The sequence below is a fragment of the Amyelois transitella genome, chromosome 20 (genome assembly GCF_032362555.1).
Source record: "Amyelois transitella isolate CPQ chromosome 20, ilAmyTran1.1, whole genome shotgun sequence".
In the NCBI taxonomy this organism is placed as follows: domain Eukaryota; kingdom Metazoa; phylum Arthropoda; class Insecta; order Lepidoptera; family Pyralidae; genus Amyelois; species Amyelois transitella.
In genome coordinates, this window is record NC_083523.1 from 9762921 (window position 1) to 9786174 (window position 23254).

A 23254-nucleotide genomic window follows, 5' to 3' on the forward strand; every position below is an offset into this window, starting at 1 on the left:
CGTAATGTCTCTGAACGGAATTCGGCGGCTGTCGGCGCTCAATTGTGTCATTGTGGGCCACTCGACTATCGTGGGTACGATTCATTCGGATTCTTTGTAATCGTAAATCAACTGATTCCAAGTGATTAACTAATTTGTTTGGAATTTGAACACTGATTTGTATTTACATAGCCGGTAGTACTGTGGTATGTAGCACTTTGGAGTAGGATCACTTGTGTTTTTACCACAAAATTTTAGACCAGGAATATCGATATGGGTAAGGAAATAAAATATAACATATCTACATTCATCTGGTGTCAAAATAGTGCTGCTTCTCTTCCCTTGCTGATTGTAAAAGCTAATTAAGAGAAAGGCTAATAAATATGCAATTTTTTTAGGCGTTGCGATGGTCTAGCAGTATTGCTCTATCTGTATCTTAATTCTATCACAAAGCCATTTGATCTTAACTAGGTGTAAACGTTCACTTTCAGACTTATAGAAACTATTGGCTTTGTCTACCTCTTAAGAGATGGACACGTGATATGAGTACCTATGTAAATCACTCGATTCTATGTTAGAAATATGTTACTCGTATGTAAGGAATTTCAAGACTGATTTATATATAGATGTTCTGTGGTGTATTGTGTGGTAATGTATTCCGTTAATGTTAATGGCTCGACTCGTTTCTCATTCATGTTGCTAATAGCCGAGTAAAAACTTATTTTGAGGTTGTCATTTACATTTGACTCAAAGTAGCATCAGCCGTGTGAAATGAGATTTTTCACAAATGACAAAACATTACAAACAATATGCTTACTATAAAGATTGTGAGATATACATGCATATTAGAAAACTATTGTAGTTATTGCTTTGGTAGTCAAAATGAATTCATAATAATGAACTTACTTTATCAGAACAAACATCTAAGTGAGAACCAGAATCGAATAGTTGCACTTGCGTTAGCAATTAAACTAATGCCCATTTATCACAGAACAGAGTTATTGGTACATGACCGTGATAAGACGCTTTTAGGTTCGGGCGCCTTATTATTACGGCTTTTCTAGATAATGTAATTATAAATTCATCATTCTCATATTTTTATATCCTAATTCCAATCTTTCTAAGTGACCTGTGCGGTGACTTTTATGCGAATAAAATAACTTTCTTATCAGTTTTTACCAGAGTAAGTCACAAGTCACAACACAGGTAGGTAGGCGCGACTAACCTTGAAGCGGCGGCCTGACGTCAGCCGCTCGCACAAGCACCATTGCGATGTGACGTAAATGGAGGCTCCGGCGTTAGGTGTGCGAGCAATACCTCGGTGGCAAGCCCACGGCAAGTTTCCAAAAGAGATTGAAAAGACCGCTATCGGTATAGTCTAGAGAGAGAGAAAAAGCGACTGAAGGATTCCTACTAATAATATAAATGCGAAAGTAGGTGAGGATGTAATTTTTTTACTTATTCACACAAAATGTTCTGATTTTGACGAAATTTGGTACACAGATAGAGTATAAATTGGATATCATACTCAATAAGCAATTATCCAAAAATTCCCATAGGAATAAAGTCCCGGGGCGCAGCTAGGAGGCACATATTTTATGAGTTGCAAGCTTCCAATAATGAAAAAAAAATCAGCTCTTCTCTGAAGTGTATAAATAAGCGATTTATGTACGTTTGTTATTCATTGATAAATGAAGCTGTACATTACGCCACGTTCTTTTGGACTTAGTAAATGATGACTATATTAAATTATTAATTATTTTCGTTTTATTTCAATTGATTAACTAAATCATTGATCAAAGATACCGATCTGCATACATTTATGATTGCATCACATTTTCTTTACTTTTGCTAGATGTGAATTAGTCAGAAAAAGTACTATATTTATACAGTCGTAACATTAACAGATAAAAATATCAAACATAGGTAAATTTTCTAAGTAAGGTGTAACTACACGAAATAAATACGACTTTATCAGCCTTACCTCATTTTTAGGATTGACAGAAAACGTAATGATATCAATTTACAGAACTTTACGACACATTTCAACAGTAATTTATACCCTGAGCATTCACATGACAGTTTGTCTGTAATGAAGTCCTCAAGCAAAGTAAACAGTACTGGAATCTAGTTTGCCTTGGCAGTTATTTCCTACTCACCTACCGGCCACTCGCGCCGCCCCCGTACTGCGACACTCGCCAAATATCGATAAACATCGCGATTAACCGACTACGATTCACTACACTACAGACCGCGACTGTAGTGTCATTAAAGTTTACGATATGTAAGGTTCAACGTATGCGGTATAACGATTAATATATTATTGTTTAGTATTATATGGTAAAGAATTTCATTACATTGCGCTTGCTACATGTGATATTTACTAGCCAATTGACGAATTTCGATTCTGATCACAAATATTTGTATTGAGCTGTCTGGGTTGCGGTGATAAAGTACAAAACGTAATCAGCACTTTATTAACTTAACGCAGAATAAGGCTTATAAAGTAAGCAGGGGTTTTTAGCAAATCTATTAAATATATGTAGGTAAGACTATACAATAACTTAACTTTTGCAATTATTGGAGAATTTTTTGCCTTGCCATCGATTACGGGTAATGGCCATTGGCCGACTTAGGTAGCAATAATCCGCTCGTGTAATTTGCCATTCGTGGTAAATCGGTTATACAAGTAATTGGATACTTACGTACTAAGTTGTCAGTCCATAAATTAATCGAAAGTTAATTGGCGTATTAAACGACCTTCTTCGATTAATTAATTCGTGTTTACCAATTCGGAAAATCTAGCTTGACACTAAACTAAAACCAGAATTTTATGCCATGCACAACTTTAGTCGTTCTATGTTACAATGTGTGTTTTACAAAGTGCAAAACTTGGTATCTCATTACAGTTGATACCTAGCTTTGCAGTTTGTAAACAAAGATGACAGATGCAACATACCGTGATATGATAGAGCTAAGAGTTCGTCGTCTTGCAGCCATCTCAAGTCGCTAATAATAGACATATCAGCGTGGAACGACATTACATGATAACAGCACACCACAACACTCGCAACAACAACCCGGCACTACAGCCACATTTCACACGCGCGTCAAAACATTCCGCGATTCAGCACAACATAAAAACTGGGAGCGTCGATCTCGTCACTGGAATTTCGTTTCGAAACGTCAAATTTTGACAGCTGACTCGATCGTGAACCCGGGGTGAATGAACTCTGCGCGCGCACCGTCCCATGCGCGTGCTCAAAGCAAACTGACTCGACTCGCTCGGCTGGTCGTGTTGACGATACGGCGGGGGGGCGCGAGTGACACGTCCTAAAAAGACCTTATCGATAACTGCAGTATCGACAAATTGCAGCACTAATCGCGATGTTTTTATTACTTTCGCCGAATTGACAATTATATTCGAATATTCGGTAACCGCACGTTTATAACTTCTTACATTTAACGACTGTTCAGCCCGCATCTGTTCCATCATGACACTTTCATAAAATACTTTGTATTAAGTTTTATGCTTTTTCTCGGATATTCGAACCGTAAATAATTTAATTTGTTTGCTCGGCACGTGAGGAGTTCAGAGTTACGACTTGTTACGTCACAGCGTCTGTTACTGAGAGCTTCCTGATAAGATTTTTGAAGAGTCATAAACACAAGTCTCCGTGTCACAGGGTTATCAGTAGCTGCCTAATTGGTGATAACATTATGGGCTGTAGGATGAATTTCTAGGAGTAGTATTAATAATCTTACGTAATTAAAACTTATAATGAGAATAACATTAAAACTTTAACAACAATGTTAATGACAGTTAGACAATGTTTGTGGTGAAAAATTAAAATATTATGTTTATTTCCTTTGTAAAGACACAAAATATTAAAAAAATTTATGGATGCCTTAATCATTGCTCTCCTGGCATTTGGAGTGCCGTTAGTTTTGAAACACTTTATAATAATATCAATACAATTTTTTATTGCCTTTTAGGATATCCCATAAAGTTATGAATAAACTAAATTTAATATTTATTTCTAACGAATTAACTGCTTGATCAAATTTGATGAACACAGGAAAGGGCAAAAATCATAAGATTTTAAATATACGAAAAAACTGCCGAGAGATAATACTGTTAATTTTTGGAATAAACTTGAATATGATCCCAAAAATATAATGGAAACCAAGTAATAAGAAGCAGTATTTTACTCTTAATATTTTCAAAACTGTACAAAACAAATCGAGCTTGGTTCACAGCTCTCCACACAGGCCCGCATTGTTCCCTCTGCCTATCGCGCTCACGATAAGAAGCCCAAACAACGCTCTATCTGGAGTCGTCAGCCTCCGCGGAACCTGGTTCCCACCACTCTTATACAGCACAAATTCCTTGTAATAAACTCATGTAGAAGCGTTGTTAATGGTAATTCAGTAATTAATTTGAAAAATAAATTTGTTGGTAAAGAAAGAGATTTTTAATTTTTAATCAAGCTTTACTAATAAAATGAGAAAGGTTTTGAATTTGTGCCGTGTGGTTTTCGGCATAAATAGAAAAAAGAAAAGGACCACTCTATCGCTTTTCCATGGATGTCGTAAAAGGCGACTAAGAGATAGGCTCATAAACTTGGGATTTTAGGCGACGGGCTTTGCAACTTGTTACTAAATGAATCATTGAGATTCATTAAAAGAAACAGCTGAACGTGGCGTATCAGTCTTTTCGAGACTGTTGTCTCTGTCTACCCCGCGGCGGATATGTACGTGATTATATATATGTATTTTGTTTGTATTGTTGTATGTTTTGAATACGTTTGCAATCGTACCTTTTCACCTCCGTGGAAAATGTTCCGCAACTAGTTCACTTGCCCGTGGCCCTTTTTGTATCACCTTTAGTCACACCTTCATTAATCTTCTTTTACTACTTTAAGGCTTGCTTGTTTTCTATAAAATAAATTCACTACAACTGCCACTGATTTGTTACAATATAACTATATATCTAGTAATTTAACGTTATCAACAAAATGCTTCTCATTGGTGTAATAAGGATTTTCATACGAATAAAGTTCCTATAGCTACTGTCCTAAAAAAAGTTACGGTAGCCGCACTGCACAGACATACTTACAGACTGAATTAAAGGTTTACAGGCAGCGCACTGCGCCGGTAATTACAGGACATTTGACCCGCCTACAGCCCCGACTGGGTTCCAGAATAGATTTGTGGATACTGTCGATAGATTGTTATTGATTACTTGAATAAATTACTTTCTTTTTTATAATTATTCAATGCATAATTTTAAAAGTATATTAACTTAGTGGAGTTGGAAGGTTGAAGAAATAGGAGAAGACCGAAAAGGAGATGGATGGACGGCGTTAATGATGGTGTGAGTATCAGTGAGATGGCAAGTTGCAGAAGTAATTGGAAAAAACTAACAAACTGTGCCGACCCCACGTAAAAACTGGGAAAAGGTAACGACAAAGAAAGATTATCTTAGTAGGTATAAAAAATAATAATATACTCGAAACTCATATAATTAAACAGAAAAGTTTGATAATGCAGACATCCTTTCATCAAATTTCTAATATTATCTATTTCTTTCATTACATAAATGACAAACTGCAAAACATTGGAAATTTTGAAATTGAGCTTGAATAATCCTCGTGCAGTGTAGGAAACTCAAAAAGAATTTCCCACGAACAATGAAAAAAAGAATCATTTGGCCTCTAATGTTTAAAAATATAATTAAAGGCACAGAATGCTTTAAAAGCTTACCATTTAAGTCGGTGTAAAAGAAGTATCGACTCGATAGAACGTAACAAGCTTTTATTTCGCAACACTATTCAAGGATAACATACAATCTTACTGTAAGCCTTTATTATCAATTTTGCTAATGATTGCTTATCTTCATCTATTTCCCACGACTACTGCTTGTAGCGAGGATCATGTTTTGAAGGCGCACCCCGGGATCGACTTCAGAGATTGAAATACATATACGGCTGTAACCGGGCTTAAATTAATGTTTTAAATATATAGATTAGATCATTTATTTGATGCACTGATTTTTTTCTTTTATATGTCATGTCCTCTATCTTTAACCGTCTTAAAGGTTGTTTTTAGTTTGGCCTGAATGTATGTATGTTTGTGTGCGTTTCACTGAACCGATTTTAATGCGGTTTTCAAGAAAGTGTCTGTTATACTTAGGAGAAGGTTTTAAAAAGATATTCCTAAAAAAAGCCTTCAATCGATATCCTCCTTTTTTTAATTGGTTAAATTTCTCAACTTAAACCTGAAAATCGCATCAAAATTGGATCAGTGAAACGCACACAAACATATATACATATATACAGGTCAAACTGGAAACAACCTTTTTTAAGGCGGTTAAAAAACTGTTCTTCCAGCAAAGTAATTTGAATTAAGGAACATATGTATAATGGCAGCAGAATCACAAGAGCCGTAGATTCGTACAACAATTTTGTTTAGCATATAAATGTACGAATTGCATTGTCAAGTTGCGGTGTATTTACGACTGGTATCTGGGGATGCCTAGCTGTTTGTTCTTCTCCAATATCTTCGAATATGTTATTTATTACTGCTACGAAGCACTTGGGAAATTAATAATATTACACTGTTGCGTTACTGAGTTACCGTCTGACAGACAACGTACAGCCATAACTAAAGGACGTAGGAAGGTAGGAAGATGAAATTCGAAATGTATTTGTATTTATGAAGTCCTGATAGAGAAAATCCCTATTCCCAATTAAGTCAATAGAAGAAGTAACTGCCGTGTGATTTCCGGCACCAATAAAAAAAATAGGACTACTCCATCATCATGGATGTCGCAAAAGGCGATTTAGGGTTAGGCTTATAAACTTGAGATTCTTCTTTTAGGCGATGGGTTAGCATGACGCTATGTCGCTGAATGTGAATGTGAATCTCAATTCTATCATCAAGCTAACAGCTGAACGTGGCCTGTCAGTCTTTTCCAGACTGTTGGCTCTATGTATCCCGCAAGGGATATAGACGTGATTATATATATATGTATGTAAGAAGTAACTGTAGAAAAATTATTTTAAATATCTTTTTTTCTTCTTCTAGATACTTAGACTACTTTCTAGTAGAATATAGTAATATAGTAAAAAATATCAGTAATTTTATTTATATATTTTGGAATATGGAATATTTGCAATCAGAGCGAACAATTAGGGTCGCTTGTGTCGCGACTCCGTGCCGGCAAATCTGCTTACGACGGCTTTTCACGCTTCCTACATGTTCTGATGTAAGGCACGAGATTAAGAGGCGCAATGCAAAATAGTTGCAATAGCCGCATAGGGTAGTTTATGTGATGATGATTGGTGATGATGATGAGACTTCGTATATTTATTGTTAGACACAATATGTCTAATTTATTCTTTACTTAGTACCACACTAAAGCTAAATTATTCTCCCAGTTAACTCAGTTGCGTCGTTGACTGTAATCCTAGATAAGTCAAGTTTTTACACGAAGCTACTCCTGTCTGTCTTTTGCAGAGAATTTGAAGGGGAACCTAACCTGTATAATAATCAAAATACTACTTAGATTTAATTGCGTGCTTCAATTTAAAAAAAAAAGATAACTAACCTGCTGCTTAAGTAAAAAAAATCTCTAGACATTTTCTCCTTTAAAAAGTCTCAAAGCTGATAAGTTTTGAATGGTTAACTTTTCCGTTCTAAAGCTTAGATTTATTATAGTTATAAAGCAAAGCGTTTTTCTGTCCCATGACTCATTACTACCGTAAAAACAATTCTCGCTCATCTCCTGTAAATTAGACCCTCGCGTAGTTCCTTTCAGCGGCTGATTGCGTTTGGGAATCGATTTGCAGACTCGTCGCGGACAACGCGACGAGTGCCGGCGACGCGTCCTCGGAGACAGTGGGTGTACTTACCTACATGTGAGCTGTCACAAAACTGTTTTGTTTCGGTCTTTGGTGCAAGTTTTATTGGAACTTTGTTTGTAATAATTGGAATTATAGATACCAAGACCTACTCACAGCTGTATTGACCCCCATTGAGGGGGGGATTCAAATCTGAGAAGCAGTTCGCGTAATGTAAGTATAAACATACGGACATTCTGAGATTAGAAAATTATTACATTTTTGAATTCTAGTAGGCCAACAAAGATAATCTTAGATTTTCTTTTTGCCAATATCTTCCAAGAACAGTCATCGGCCAGTTACAATTTTATTGAATGTACATAGGTATGGATGCAGTCCAAATATTCTATTAAATTTTAAACATTGATATTATGAAAGCTGTCTTTGTGAGGTCGGAGTCACTTCTTGCAAGAACCTGATGGCTTATGTATCCAAAATATTGTACGATTAGAAATTTGCAAATGGGATTAAATTACCCCAAAAAGAAGGAGAAATATTTGTGAATCTTCGTAATTTGTAACGGTACTTAGTTGTAATGTAAATATCAACTTGGATATTTTGGTAAAATAATATGTACCTAGTTGTACTGCATACGTTAGAGTAACTCGCTGTTTGTTTAAAAGTAAAACGCTGACCGCAACCCACAGGGCCTGTGGGAATGTCTCCGAGCAAACAACGAAATTATAAATTAATCACACACTTGAGAACACTTACATTTTCTGCGACAATGTGGTTTTAGTGTTAATACAGTGCTCGCCTTAGTTTACACTAGTTTTTAGGGTTCCAGACCTAGAAGGTAAAAACAGGACCATATTAAAATAAGTCTCCGTTGTATGTCATCAGGCAGTATCTCATGAACCGTGTAGCTAGAAAGCTGATAAAATTGTCGCAAATTATGTAATTCCCCTTTAAAAAACATATACTTATCATTAAAAAAAATTACAATAAACATGTTATTTCGTTTTTTTTTAAGGATAACGCTTATAACAACAATAAAGAAAACCTGAAAGGCACAATAAAAAATAACAAACTACAATCACGATTTTCAGTCAGTGATTGGCACGATATATTTTAAAGTAATAGCATCGACACTGCTCTTGCACAGCACTATATCACACAATAATCCCTGCTCGGGGCGTACGCGGTTTCCCTTACCCAACACAATAGGATTTTATTTTCATTTGATTTTGATCTTAAGGCGACTGATGACTGATATGAAAAACCTTTATTTGATCATTAAATTGGAATACGTTTAACTTCCTTCTTGTTTCGAAACTGAAACAAACATTTACGTAGCAACAAGGAAGGGAAAAAGAATTAAAAATAAATTAGGTGATTTAATTTGGTTTTAATCACATGCAACTTTACACTACTAACTAACACTTTAAAAAATCTATCAATCAATCCAGAGACAAAAACATACCAATTTGTGCAGTAGAGCCACAGAACAAAGGCTATGTTAATCGAGCGTTCAGTGCTCTGTGAATGTAACATTTGTGAAGTGTTGGTAGATCGATCCGAGTGATCGCGTTTCAGCGGAAACGGAAGCGACAGCTCCCAGCACGTGACTCACTGGCGCCGGCGCATGGCATGCGACGAAGCGATTTTAATATACATAAATATTATATTTTGCAGTTACTATTTTTTTAATGGTCGATTAGAAAAATAGCTGTGGACTATTTCACATTTTGATAAATATACATACGAAATGAAAATGAGATGCTAAACTATTCTTTAACGGTTATTTTTGACCAAAGAATAGGTCGATGAAATAAATCTTCGTTATTGGAAAATTGGTTTACAGGACTTACAGGCATTTGAATGATTTTATAGACGTCGAATACCCGGGGCCCTTCTATCACCATTATTTTAAGCGGGTAAGTCAGATTTTTTTTTACAAAGCGATCTCTCCAATCATTTTAAATTTTTTGTTGGCACATAGAACTAAAATTAAATACGCGCTTATCCTATCACTTGCACATTACATCCTCATCTTACATTACCAGAACAGTAGCCACTAATGCGAACAAAAAACTTGCCCTTATTCTGTTTCAGACTATCACTCCCTCTCTGTCTAAAACTGGGGGAGCGATAAAGATAGAATGGATATGCAAATTCCGATCGAAAGTTATTTCTAAACAGATATCCGATACAAGAGGGAATGCTGAGAATTTCTATATCAACGAAAATGGAATGATGTGGGGTCAGTAAAGACTAATTCTTTTCAACCTTTGACCCTGCATGTACTATACGTGTCATACATTCATTTCATTATTGTTATAGCATGTCCTTTCTTCCCACTGACAGTTTTGAAATGACTGGAAGGTGCAAAATTTAATCAATTTGAATATTTCTCTTCTGGATGCGTCTTTTAGCTTGGGACGTGTATTTTTTTCCTCAAATTAACATGCTTGTCTTTAAGTAAATTTTCTAGAGATCACTTTTACATACATACATATTCTTATACGTCTATATGCCTTGCGGGGTAGACAGTACCAGTCTTCAAAAGACTGATAGGCGACGTTCAGCTGTGGTTGGTTGCTAACGTAAAAATGAATCCCAAGTTTATAAGCCTACCCTTTAGTCGCCTTTTACGACATCCATGGGAAAGAGATGAAGTGGTCCTATTCTTTTTTGTATTGGTGCCTGGAACTTTACGACACCGATTCCCTTGTAGAAAATAACAGGCATTTAGTTGTTAATAACTTTGCGAAAGTTATTGTGACATGCCAGCTCAAATAATGCCTAAGTATATAAAATATTGCGTATGCCTATACTTACATTACATCAGCTAATGCCTATTACGGATAGATATAAAAATGTCCTGTCAATTGACATCTAATTTTTAAAGTAAAGTAAAGTAAAGTAAAATTTCTTAGAAATACCTCTTGCAAAATATAAAGTAGTTCACGTGGAATGTTCTCAAGCCGATGGAATTCCTGACAGCTGGCGGCGCGGCGGAAATCATTGTGATCGCGGCCTTACTTCCCACGCGAAATGCGGTCTTTGCTGTTTCCAATACTTGCGAGATATGTATGTATGTATTTTTGTGGCATTTGTAAAGCAAAATGCTTTTATCTGCACATAACTTTGAAGAGAAAAAGCAAAAATATTCTATTTTCTAACATGAATGTAAATTAAGTTGAACTATAAGAATTCTCTTCGCAAAAATATTAAACAACAAACTTTTTAATGTCATTTATTGAGGAGGAGTTTGATGAAATGAAATTTATTAATTGGAGATCTTATCTGAAGGTGTGAAAATGTATGTTTTATCATCATTTATTTCATTAACTCAAAACTGTTTCACAAAAGTTATTTTGACCCTTTCTTTGACTAAGCTGTAATTTTCATCTTATACATATCTTATACATACATTTAATCAAGTCTATATCCCTGGCTGAATAGACAGAGCCTACAGCCTTGAAAAGACCAATAGGCCACGTTCAGCTATTTGGCTTATTGATAGATTTGAGATTCAAAGAGTGACAGGTTGCTAGCCATAGCTCATAGAAGTATCCCAAGTTTATAAGCCTGTACTTTAGTCGTTTTTTACGACATCCATGGGAAAGCAATGGAGTGGTGTTTTTCTTTTTTTATCTTATCGTTTTCACATTTGCAACTACTCAGCGTCAAAGTACAGGCATAATTTAAGCTTACATGTTACAACAACAAAGTAATTCACAACAAAATGCCTGTTATTTCCTTCGTGTTGAAAACATGAGTGTTGTTAGGGATACAAATAGGGGATCAGATGCTCCTGTGCTCGTCATTTTTCACCGCTGCCGAGCGTCCGGGCTGACGGGAGAAGTGTCGCTCGTCATGTTGTTCCGGGGATTAATGTCTTTGTTTCAAAGTGGATTAGGGAATTGTATTAATATACCTCTCACAGGCTTAGGGTGGATCTATAGGCGTTTGATTAATTGATATTTTGACTTAGTTATACTTTATATTTTTGAGGGAAATTATTCTGTCCGTTATGGGAAACTAAAACAAAACAATAAGAAGGGCTTATCCAAAATATTGCTTAAAGATTTAAAATAAAAACGAATAGAATTCACAATACTACATAAAGTAAGTTATACATAAGTAAGATCTCAGCTCTTACGATGGTAAACTTGTACAATACATGCCAAATATGTAAAGAATAATGTGTGTGTTAGTCTTAAGACTACGTAAGCCTTTCATTAATGATTTCATAATAACTAGTAAATAAATAAATGATTCACCGACAACTTATGTAAATAACGCCGCAATTGATATCGAGTTCTTCACACGTATTTAGTGGAATAATTAAGCATTTACGAGGCACGTGCTTCCTTCTTAAATCCTTTGTATCGGATGAAACGCAAATGGTCAATAAACCGAGTAGCGTGCAGGTTTGATGGCGTGTCCCCGCCGCAGACGCCGATGTGTAAACATCCTTACTCCGCTTGGACAATGACCTACACCAACGAGCAAGATGAGCCTTGGCATTGCAGATTACAGAAAAGGGAGAATTTACAGATGTTTTTTGTGTAGAAAAATGGCATTATTATATTTGTTTAGTAATTAATTTGGTATCAGGGCAGCTCAGGCCTAATGTCAGGCACTCGTGATAAATAGAAATCGAAATTAATTATTTGATAGGAAGATTATGTTACACAATTTATTTTCAGACTGTTAAAAACAGCACAAAATATTCCAACCTTTGCACTTTACCACTAGCATTGACTTCAATACGATCATATCAGAATACAGGCTGAACATCAGCTTGCAGTTCCACTTAAAAATCTAACGTATCTCCTTCTTTCGCCAATCTATGGCAAAATTGATAAATTTATGGACTATTCCCTGAGTTTCCCGTGTAGTGTGACGTCATCTCGGTGGCGTCACTGAGAAACTTGATAATACATACATACATATGGTCACGTCTATATCCCTTGCGGGGTAGACAGAGCCAACAGTTTTGAAAAGACTGAATGGCCACGTTCAGCTATTTGGCTTAATTATAGAATTGAGATTCAAATAGTGACAGGTTGCTAGCCCATCGCCTAAAAGAGGAATACCAAGTTTATAAGCCTTTCCCTTAGTCGCCTTTTACGACATCCATGGGAAAGAGATGAAGTGGTCCTATTCTTTTTTGTAATGGTGCCGGGAACCACACGGCGGAAAGTTGATAATTTGTAACTTTATTAACGTTAGAAAATATGTGTTCGGTTTTACGTTACCAGTATTCCGTATCAGTTGTAATGTCATACTTATTTCTTTTTCACTGGTTAATCATTGTTGTCAAACATAATTAACGATATTTACAAACATTAGCTGAGCAGGCTCAAACCCGAGACTAAAATGAATTAAATTATTATTCCATTCCACACACTCTTTAAGCTATATCGTTGTCTTAATATCAAACAAACTACAATGTGCTTAAAGCTTTGGGTAGCTTGCAGACTTGTTCGCGAAATGAAGTTAGGAACTACGTTGTTGTTTGTTGTCTACTTACAAGTAGTGAGACAGAAGCCTTCTTAAGAAACTTGGTTAATAAGCGTCTTGTTTGAAAATTTAAGCCGGAAACTTTATACTGAAACTCTTAATTTGTTTGTAAAAGAGCACTTATAAACTAGTTAAAGTTTTATTACGAAGGAAGCATTACACCAGCTACACGTGGCCTTTGGGGTATGGGCCTGTTTCTCTGAGACTCGATCTCTTTCCCATGGACGTCGTAAAAGGCGACTAAGGGATAGGCTAACAAACTTGGGATTCTTTTTTAGGCGATGGGCTAGCAACCTGTCACTGTCACAATTCTATCATTAAGCCAAATAGCAGAACGTGGCCATTCAGTCTTTTCAAGACTGTTGACTGTGTCTACCCCGCAAGGGATTTTGACGTGACTATATGTATGTATGTATGTACTCCACCGGGAAAGTCGCATCATTTTATGTGATATGATTTATATATGTATACTCCGTAACGGAATAAAGTTGTGATGTACATATATGTACGTGTTTATGGACAAAGGCACTCGCTCTATATGACCATTTGTCGTTGTCTTTCTCAAATAGTGTTAGTTACTGAGATATAGACTTTATACCAATGATATAAAATAGCTTTATTAATATTTATTTGTAGATAATATTAAATATAATAATATAGTAAAATTGAATATCGCACAAATTGAAGATTTGTGTCATTATTAATCAATATTGTTTTAATATATTTTTTATATGAAATTTACTTTAGTGTAAAATTATAATCAGGAGCAGAAATTAGTCATAAACTTTTTCATTTCGTCTGGCCTCCATGACCCTATCTGCAGTCTTATCTTTAAACAGTTTTTAATTTATTGCTTTAAAGTTAGTATCTTTTTTATTAGATCCGACATGAAACATATTGCGAATGCCGAAACCTTTGAGTAGTGTCCGCATAATTGTACAAGTGTATCGCAATCAATACATAGATCGACTTGCGATAAAATTTAATGTACGGTTCCGAACTATCGAACGAAAACAAAATAATTAAAAAATTAAAACTGTCTTCAAAAAACACTAAAAAGCTCGTGCGTGGGCGATTATGTTTAAATAATATTTTTCTAACTATTTATAAAATTATTTTAATAACCTTTTAATAGTGGCAAAATTTGGCCAATGACTTAAAAAAGTGTTCAGCGGTCGTTTTGTGTTGTTTGAAATTAAACGTACAAACTGTAGTTGCGTGGTTCGGAAACTTACCTTAACACTGATTCACATCACTTTCATTTCGAAAGAGAAATTATGCTTTTGGCTTTTTTAGTGTTCGGAGTGAGCCGTCATGTGTTAACTGGGAGATTATCTGCTGATACCGCGGAGGGACCACTCGGTAGTTCATGTCCATCATGGAAATAAACTAACTGGAAGTTACTCATGTAAGAATCAGAAAAAAGGAATGCTTTTGAGACCTATCCAAAAGATATTGTTTTTATTTGTTACATTAATGGAGACAATATGCATTCGTCCACGATTGCTGACTGACAAATGCTGTAGAGTAGTGTGTTCCACCGCTTCTTTTACACATGCGCTTTGGAAGCGGTAGTAGTTATAATTAGATTTAAGTGATGTGACGTCAATAAGTGATACCTTGTATCCAATTTTGAAAATAAATCTATTCTATTCTATTTAAAAAAAACATGCACGCAAGCAGTAAGCAATTTTGAGGCAATGAAAATTTTTAAGAATGATCCATCCATCGTCTAATTTTTATTACATACAAACTTTAAGCAGCAACAGAAATGTCATTGATTTATGTAAAACCTTATTGAGCCCTGCCTACCCTACCCCCTAATATTTTTTCCTTATGTGTAAAATGCGCGCTAAAACTGTTATTTTTCCAAGTGGCCAGTTCCTTTAATAAATATTAAACAGTCCAAAAGCAACTGTTTAACCTGTTTTATAAAAAAAAAAAAAAGAGTTTGATACCGTTCTCAATTCTCTCATGTTATAAAATAAATTATGAGATTCAATTTGCAATTCTCTATTTCCGTGGTGTCTCGACACGAAATGAAGTGTCCATTGTCAACACCAGTCATTGTGCGACACTGTCTGTTAACTAGACGATTAACAATGTGATGCGAAAGTGAATTTGTTATGCTTTCACATTGCAGCCAGTGGACCAAATTTTTTTAAGTACAAACAAACCTTAGATTCTAGATGGAGAGGTACGATAATTTCCCTTAAAAATCCGATTGATATATAGATAATGAGTCAGTCACAATTGTTCTTTTTCATAATATTAGATAAGGCGCAACTTTATTGCTTTTATCGAGCAAATTTTAAATCAATTTTAATTTCTACTTGGTTTGATGGAGTATCCCATTATTGCAATTAAATTCGGTTCAAGATTAAAAATTACCTTTATGTTGGGTAGGAATTTATTACAAACAATTAATTTATGAAGTCAAAGTCGGTATTATTACATTATCATGTTCTGCTCGCTTCTTAAATTTTAATTTTTTAATGATTTCAAGGATCAGTATTCTACCTATACCTGCTACAAGTTCTAATTCTATCGCTACATATTATAAAGTAAAATCCCTCTATTTTCTCTGTCTGTATGTAAGCGCTAATCTTGTGGACGGATTTGGTTCCTGCTTGAAATACCTATTAGAAAGAGGGTTTTCTATGCAAAAAAGGGGCGGGTCGCGAGTTAGAAAATATATTTGTAAGGAAATACCTTTGAATTCCTTTCTTTCGTAGTTCAAATTTGAGCGCTTTACTATAATTGTTATGTTGATTTGATAGATGGCGCTAGTGGTTAGAAAAAATAATATAAGATGATATTGTAAACACAAGATGGCGTCAGATTTACAATAATAAAAAGGTGAATTAAAGATTGTGTTAAGTAGTAAAAAGAGATCGACAAAGTAACTTTAAATGTCGTTTCTTTGTTTTACAGGTATAGTTTGTTTTATTTCAGTTGGTAATTGTAATTGTGTGTATTTTTCTAATGTGAAAGTTATAAATAAAAATTAACTTTGTTTTACAGAGCAACACGTAGTTTAATTTGTCGAGAGTTCTCACAGAATTGACTAAATTGTCTTATATATTTATTTGAATGGATAATATATTTATTTGAATTGCTGCTACACAAAACACTTGTTCTTATAAAAATAACAAAATTTAAAACAACGTCGTTCAAAGTAGTAAATTTAAAACTTGAAATTGTGTTGTCACCAGCAGCATAATATAAGAACGTCTTTCGTCTATCTTTCAACAGTTTCGAAAATACTAATAAGCCACGTTCAGCTGTATGGCTTAACGAAGGAATTGAGTTTCAAATAGTTTTAGATTTCTAGCCCATCGCCTAAAAGAATTATAAGACATTCAGCTGAAAGGCAAATTTTACAAAACAGCAGCAACATTCAGCATTGAGTGAGAGTGATTCTGCTAAATGCCGAGTGAGTTCCGACAACATTGCCATAAGTAGGAGTTCTATAGGAAGCCGTGGGAACATTCCCTTTGTAACACATCCGTTTTCAAAATAGACGAGATTTTATCATAACACATCTCATCATACTTATTTTAAACAATAAAGGTATAAGAATTATTATAATTATTTTGTACATGGCCATAATGATGCATTAGTGAAAAACGGCGTAGGATATACTGAAATGGAGATAGGATTAGTGAGAAACGGCGTAGGATTTACTGAAATGGAGATAGGATTAGTGAGAAACGGCGTAGGATATACTGAAATGGAGATAGGATTAGTGAGAAACGGCTTAGGATATAATGCAAATAGGATTTTACTTGCATATAACAAAATTTGGCAACAAAATGTTTTGTTGAGAGAAAGTGAAATAAAAACGTAACCTGTCTACGAGTTTAGACACCAAAAGTTTACTTTAAAAAATTAGCATATCTTTATTGATAACATCGTTGCAACATTAACACAAATAAATCGGTAGAGATAGCAAATCATTTCACTTGTGCGCCGAGGACCCGCGAGGAACCAGTACCGCGGGCTGTTTTTGCTAATGAAAACAAATGACGAGTGATTAAGTACCGACCATTGAGTTGACATTACATAGAGCGCGCATTTTGTGTGAGCAGGAGACACTTAGAGCCTACCCCAAAGGGAGACAGTAACAACAAAAATTCATCTTTGTTAATAAAAAAAAAAGTTCTTCTTGTTTCATTTCATAAAACATGAGCTTTTGGTTAAGGATACAAAAATAAACTTTATTGAAAGATATGAGTGAGTACTCGTATATATAAAGATAAAATGATTCAATATAGCTTGCTGATTAGAATCACGTTTTTTATATACAATCAAAATGAGTAATAACCTATTTTTTTATTTTACTACGAAAAGAAAGAAAGACCCAACATTCATATTATTACCACTGTTTTATTTGAATGCTCATTCTTGTTGTTACAAAATACCTCCTCTATGGCACCGTCAGATAGGGAAATTAATAGAATTTGCGGTTTTAGAAAGCTGGTGGTATCGGAATTAATGTTTTATTAGCCTTTGACTCTTGGCCAATCCATCGCTTGTGACAATTACGGTACAGGAGATGTAGTGTTGATGACTGTTTTTGTAGTATAACTGTATTTATGTTTATGTAAAATATCGAGTCTCTTTGGTGATTTCATGATCGGTATTAATTTACCTCATTTGAAGTTTCCTCGATTTCAAAAGGACTTAGGTTTTTAAGTAAAAAAGCACTAAGCGATTAAAGCTATTTATTTAAATATGAATCAGAAAGCACCTTAAACGAGTGGTACTTTGAGTAACTTTACAAATTTCAGTAAGTAGGTATTTTTTTCTTTATTTCCTTTCTAGGAAATACTTAAAATTAATATGAGGTGTGTTTATAGGACTAGAAAAGCCAAAACTTGTTTTTTGTCTGTATAAATGTTTGTTCCCGCATCACAGATAAAACGGAGGGGTGAAGAATCTGTACGGATTTTGATGTGATTTTAGCATTTATAGTGGACTTCCTAAAATCTAGAACCTCACCCACGCGAATTCAGTTCAAGGCAATAAGCTAGTTTCCAATAAAAGTGATTCACAGACGTCTTCCTCACACTGCGCTATGAGCCTTCAAACTCAACACAACACTAATTAGCCTCCGCTGCTAAGACAAGGCACTTCCTGATCGCCGCACGTCGCTAGTCGCATGTCGCCGCGACACGCGTCGCGCCCGGGCCCGGTGCGTGCGACCACGACACGCATTTACATACAATACGTGCGTGCTCCTGGCTGTGAGTTTGTTCCCTGCTGATCGCCCTGGATTGACTCTACAGGATTTTTCTTAAATTAATTATCCGCCGTGTGGTTCCCGGCACCATTACAAAAAAGAATAGGATGTCGTAAAAGGCGACTAAGGGATAGGCTTATAAACTTGGGATTCCTCTTTTAGGCGAGTGGCTAGCAACCTGTCACTATTTGAATCTCAACTCTAGCTGAGCGTGGCCTATCAGTCTTTTTAAGACTGGTGGCTCTGTCTACCCCGCTAGGGATATAGATGTGAGCATATGTATATTTGTATTAATTAGACCAAACTGAACTACTTTTACTATGGAACAACCTCGAACCTGTGAAAATGAAGGCAGCTATTTCATATGTTTTTGTTACGTGATTTCTGACTCCCATCGTAAAAGTGGTTCAGTTTGGTGTCACAATAAAACCTGAATATGTATAAGTAGAAACCAAACAAGGGTAATACAGTCCATTCATAGAATTTCTTCTCTGTCTACTGCACGTAAGCGTGGTCGGTCAAAAGCTGATTTATTGAACTCCGCATCATCATATTTTATGCAAGTTGTCGACGATAAAAATAAATCCCTTTACGTGCTTTTCCTGTTCACGAATTTTATCTTTCTAAATTCCAATAAATTTTCCGATTTGTGAGAAGTTTTATTTACTAAATGAATTTGTAAAATCTTGCATTATTTTAATATAGATAGAGTGAGGTAAGCACAGACATCAATCTGGTTAGATATCGCAAGTTTTGCTCATTTGTGTAAAAATCAAGTGCAGCCAAGGTTATTGTCAAGACAGGGTGAAATGATGGGATAAGATGGATAGATCTTTAAGATTGATTCTCTCTTCTAAACCCAATGAACAGATACAATGTCGATTCCGAAATTGGGAAATTATTCAACAGAGCCAAGTGGAACACACCCTTGCACCAAACGCTAGGGTCACCACGCCGCCCAAAATCCGCGATCCTTTTTTTGTCTCTTCATTGTTTGGATTTCCGAACACGGCTTCATTTTTATCCTGACAAAGGATCATTTTTGTACCTTTTTGTGAACCCTGAACCTCGCTGTTGTTTTTTTACATCCTCTCGAATGCGATGACAGATGGCGAGATGGGTGTTGTAACAGATTATAAAGTTTACTATTTATATTTTTTATTTAGATTGTCAGATGACATAAGTATTGTGAAGTATTGTGAAAACATTGGGAAATGAGGTGAGTTTGTTGTGTTGGTTTGTTTGATTAGTACGTGAAAACTTGTGATTGGAGTAATTATTAGTCCTTTAAAAACGACTACATTTCCATGGGTGGTGAAACCTTCCATCACTGCTCTAGCCATGTAAAAGTAAACGTAGAATGTGCCAGCCGCATCTCTTCGTTTACAGATTTCAAAAGTCTATTAGCTGGGCTAGCTAAATTTCACATAACCTGTCACTATCTAAATTTAAATTTCATCATTATGTGGCAGCTATATGCGGCCTTCAAGTCTTTTCAAGTTCTTTTTGATTTATTTTTCAACAGTTACCCGGACCAACGGGAATCTCTTACAGGTACCATTATAATATTTATTATAAAAATCCCACGAATGCTCCCCGCGTGGTCACCGTCGTAGGTCCTTCAACCCGTGGTCACAGTCGGCTCGATCACGACGCATCGCATAATCCTTATCAACTTGCTTACATAAACATACACATCACACGTCTTTCCCGCAGTGGTAGGCAGAGACTACATTCCATTTGTCACTCCATACATGCTTTTTTGACTTAATCCACAAAACGCCCTTCATGTAAGCTCAGCGCTTCTAATGAATAGTTTAGAAACAACGTTTGGCTCGGGCTGAATTAAGCTACGACAAAAGTTAGAAGCGATGAACAAATATAAATATAAAGCGAACACACAACATCCACATAAAACGTTCATACACAAAATATCTGTAAAAAAGTCACTTTTCTGATGTGAAATTAGAACACCGAGCCCCTGCTGGGGAAATTACCACCGTGGGGGTTTGGGCGCAATCATTTGAGTAGATGTCGTTCACTTCACCCTGCGGCTTTTATCTTAAAATACAAAGAAACAACTAAATGTATGTAAATTGAAACAGTGCGCGTTTCGGTCGCACATTGTTTACACGCGGCTTTGTTGGTTTGTGTGCGACGATCACTATCAGAAACTTTGGCGTCGCCTGACTTGAGCATCTTATTGACTCCCGACCTACCTCAAATACATTTAAGTTAATATGTTAAATTATATGTTTTTATATTATGTTGTGCTCGGTCTTGTCTAATATAAATAAGAGCACGGAACACATGTCCGCACGTTTAATTTAAAGCAAATTGGTAATACCTATCTTTGCTCTTCATATTTAACAGGCGTTAAAGCATACATGTATCATGTCTGTTAGCTTGCACTGGCACACTAAAAGGCCACGTTCAACTGGATGGCTTTATGATAGAGAGATGAGATTCAGATAGCGACAGGTTAGCAACCTGCCACTAAGTATCTGAATCCAGCCGTGTGGTTCCCGGCATCATGACAAAAAAGAATAGGACCACTCCATCTTTTTCCCACGGATGTCGTAAAAGGCGAATAAGGGATAGGCTTATAAACTTGGGATTCCTCTTTTAGGCGATGGGCTAGCAACCTGTCACTATTTGAATCTCAATTCTATCTTAAAGCCAAATAGCTGAACGTGACCTATCAGTCTACAAGACTGTTGGCTCTGTCTACCCCGCAAAGGATACAGACGTGATTATATGTATGTATGAATGTATCCAGCCCATCGCCCAAAAACGATTCGATCGCAAAGGGATATCGATAAATGATTTTCTGTAATACTTGATGAAAAATCTGCTAATTGGGCTGAAAATAACAATATTCGTATTACTTTTTGTTTATAAATGTGAAAGTATGTTTGCGTTTGTTTGTCCGCCTTTAACGTCAAAACCACAAAACCGAACTGCATTAAATTTTACATACGCGTAGTGTGGAGTACGGAGGAGGACATACCTATATACTTTTCAAGCGGGCGGAGCCGCGGGCAGAAGCTAGTAAGTCTATAAATATCTACAACAACGTACTGAATCCAGCACCTGCAAACATCTGAAGTGGCTACTTCCAATCCCGTCTCGACAGCACAACGGAGACCCAATAAGGGCTCGTGTGTTGACAGTGCCCTTACCCGTGGCGCCATCTATATTTACAATCTACCTGAACTTTACAAGGTATAAATACAATGAAAAATTGATCTTCAACAGTTGATTTATTTTTATATTGGGTTTTGGTTTCCCTGACTACTTTACCATTTGACTTTAACAGCTCATGAATGTAACTTCTGCGCGGAAACGCAGATAAATTTCTTTGATTATATTCTTTAGGCATTATAATTAATCGAAAAATGGTTAAAATTAAATATTTTTTTGCATAGTGTGTACTCTATCAATTTACTCAACAACTTAAGTACTCGAAATCTCAAACTCTTAATTTAAAACTCATTAATTAGATCTAACTGCGCATTAAAAATCTCATAGAATTGCGTAATAAAATAAAATCCTCTTAAACGAGTTATCACAAGCTTTTCTATCTTAAAGTACGGAAGAGCTTTTAATTTTTCAATAAAGGAACTAAGTACCTACCTACCCGCCTTTGAATTAAAGCTTGAGGGGAAAAAATGAGATTACGAGTAATAAAAATTTTAATTATACGCCGACTTTTTTTTAAAGTAGGTAGGTAAATATTTTTAAAAAGACCAGCACTTTATGATTAGCGCTTACAAAACACTGACAAAAATAAACCGAAGATGCCCTAAAAACTCTACCTCAGACTCTATACAACTTTTAAATATAAATTTCGTTCATCCTGTCACAGCCCGGCTAGCTCAGTCGGTAGAGCATGAGACTCTTAATCTCAGGGTCGTGGGTTCGAGCCCCACGTTGGGCGTAAATTTTTATTATTTTTTTTTATATCTGTGTAAAGATATTATTTCGGGAATATTTTTTTTATCTGTACATACTATGTTTAAACTAATATAAAATGTAGTGTGTTCAATAAAATTTACTTTAAGCACTCACCTGCAATTTTTCTTTCCCTCATCTTCCTCCACAGCTGTTCTGCTTTCCTCATGGGCCAGTTCTCGACCTTTGCACTGAATGATCTGAAGAACTTGTACTCCTTGAAGTGAGACATCCTTCTTTCCATTTTCGAAGGCGTGTGCCCTGGTGGAGGAGATGGTGGTTTGGGACTATGCGTGCCCGATGGTGACGCCATCGTGACGATAGATGGCGTTAGTGATCACTAGCACTGTTTGCGCGTTTTAGATGGCGCCACTCGCACGAATTTTTTTATTTTCTAGTGTCTGTGTTCTATAATATAGTGTACCACGTATTATAATTTAATAAACTGACTACGCTTCATACAAAATCTATTAAATTCGCGTCTTGGACCGTCAGTTCTATTTAAACTTCCACTTATTTAACGTTATCTTTTCACTTAAAAGAGACATTTTTGAATTAACTAAAAAATTAAATTCATACTTATCCAACACTCAACACTTATTTCATATTATTTTGGCACATTTAATTTGGAACTTGGTTAAGTATATACACTAATACTACACACGAAAGGCTTCTAAGTTGGTCGCCCACTTCCACT

General features: G+C 35.7%; 1 protein-coding gene and 1 non-coding gene across 4 annotated transcripts in view; one reads left to right on the plus strand and one right to left on the minus strand.

The window, feature by feature from the left end:
- The window catches only part of LOC106138977 (rho GTPase-activating protein 7), a 269079-nt gene extending 246194 nt beyond the window's left edge, over positions 1 to 22885 (minus strand). For 2 of the 3 annotated variants that reach the window (XM_060949881.1, XM_060949880.1), the window contains exon 1: positions 22675 to 22885. In XM_060949881.1, coding sequence (XP_060805864.1) covers positions 22675 to 22870 — 196 coding nt within the window. In that variant the 5' untranslated portion in view covers positions 22871 to 22885. Of the gene's footprint in view, positions 1 to 2938; positions 3232 to 22674 lie in introns of those variants that run through there. The other variant, XM_060949882.1, reaches the window with a different exon arrangement.
- Trnak-cuu (transfer RNA lysine (anticodon CUU)) lies at positions 22471 to 22543 on the plus strand. Its single transcript has one exon. It is a non-coding gene; the product is annotated as a tRNA-Lys (tRNA).
- Positions 22886 to 23254: the final 369 nt, after the last annotated feature.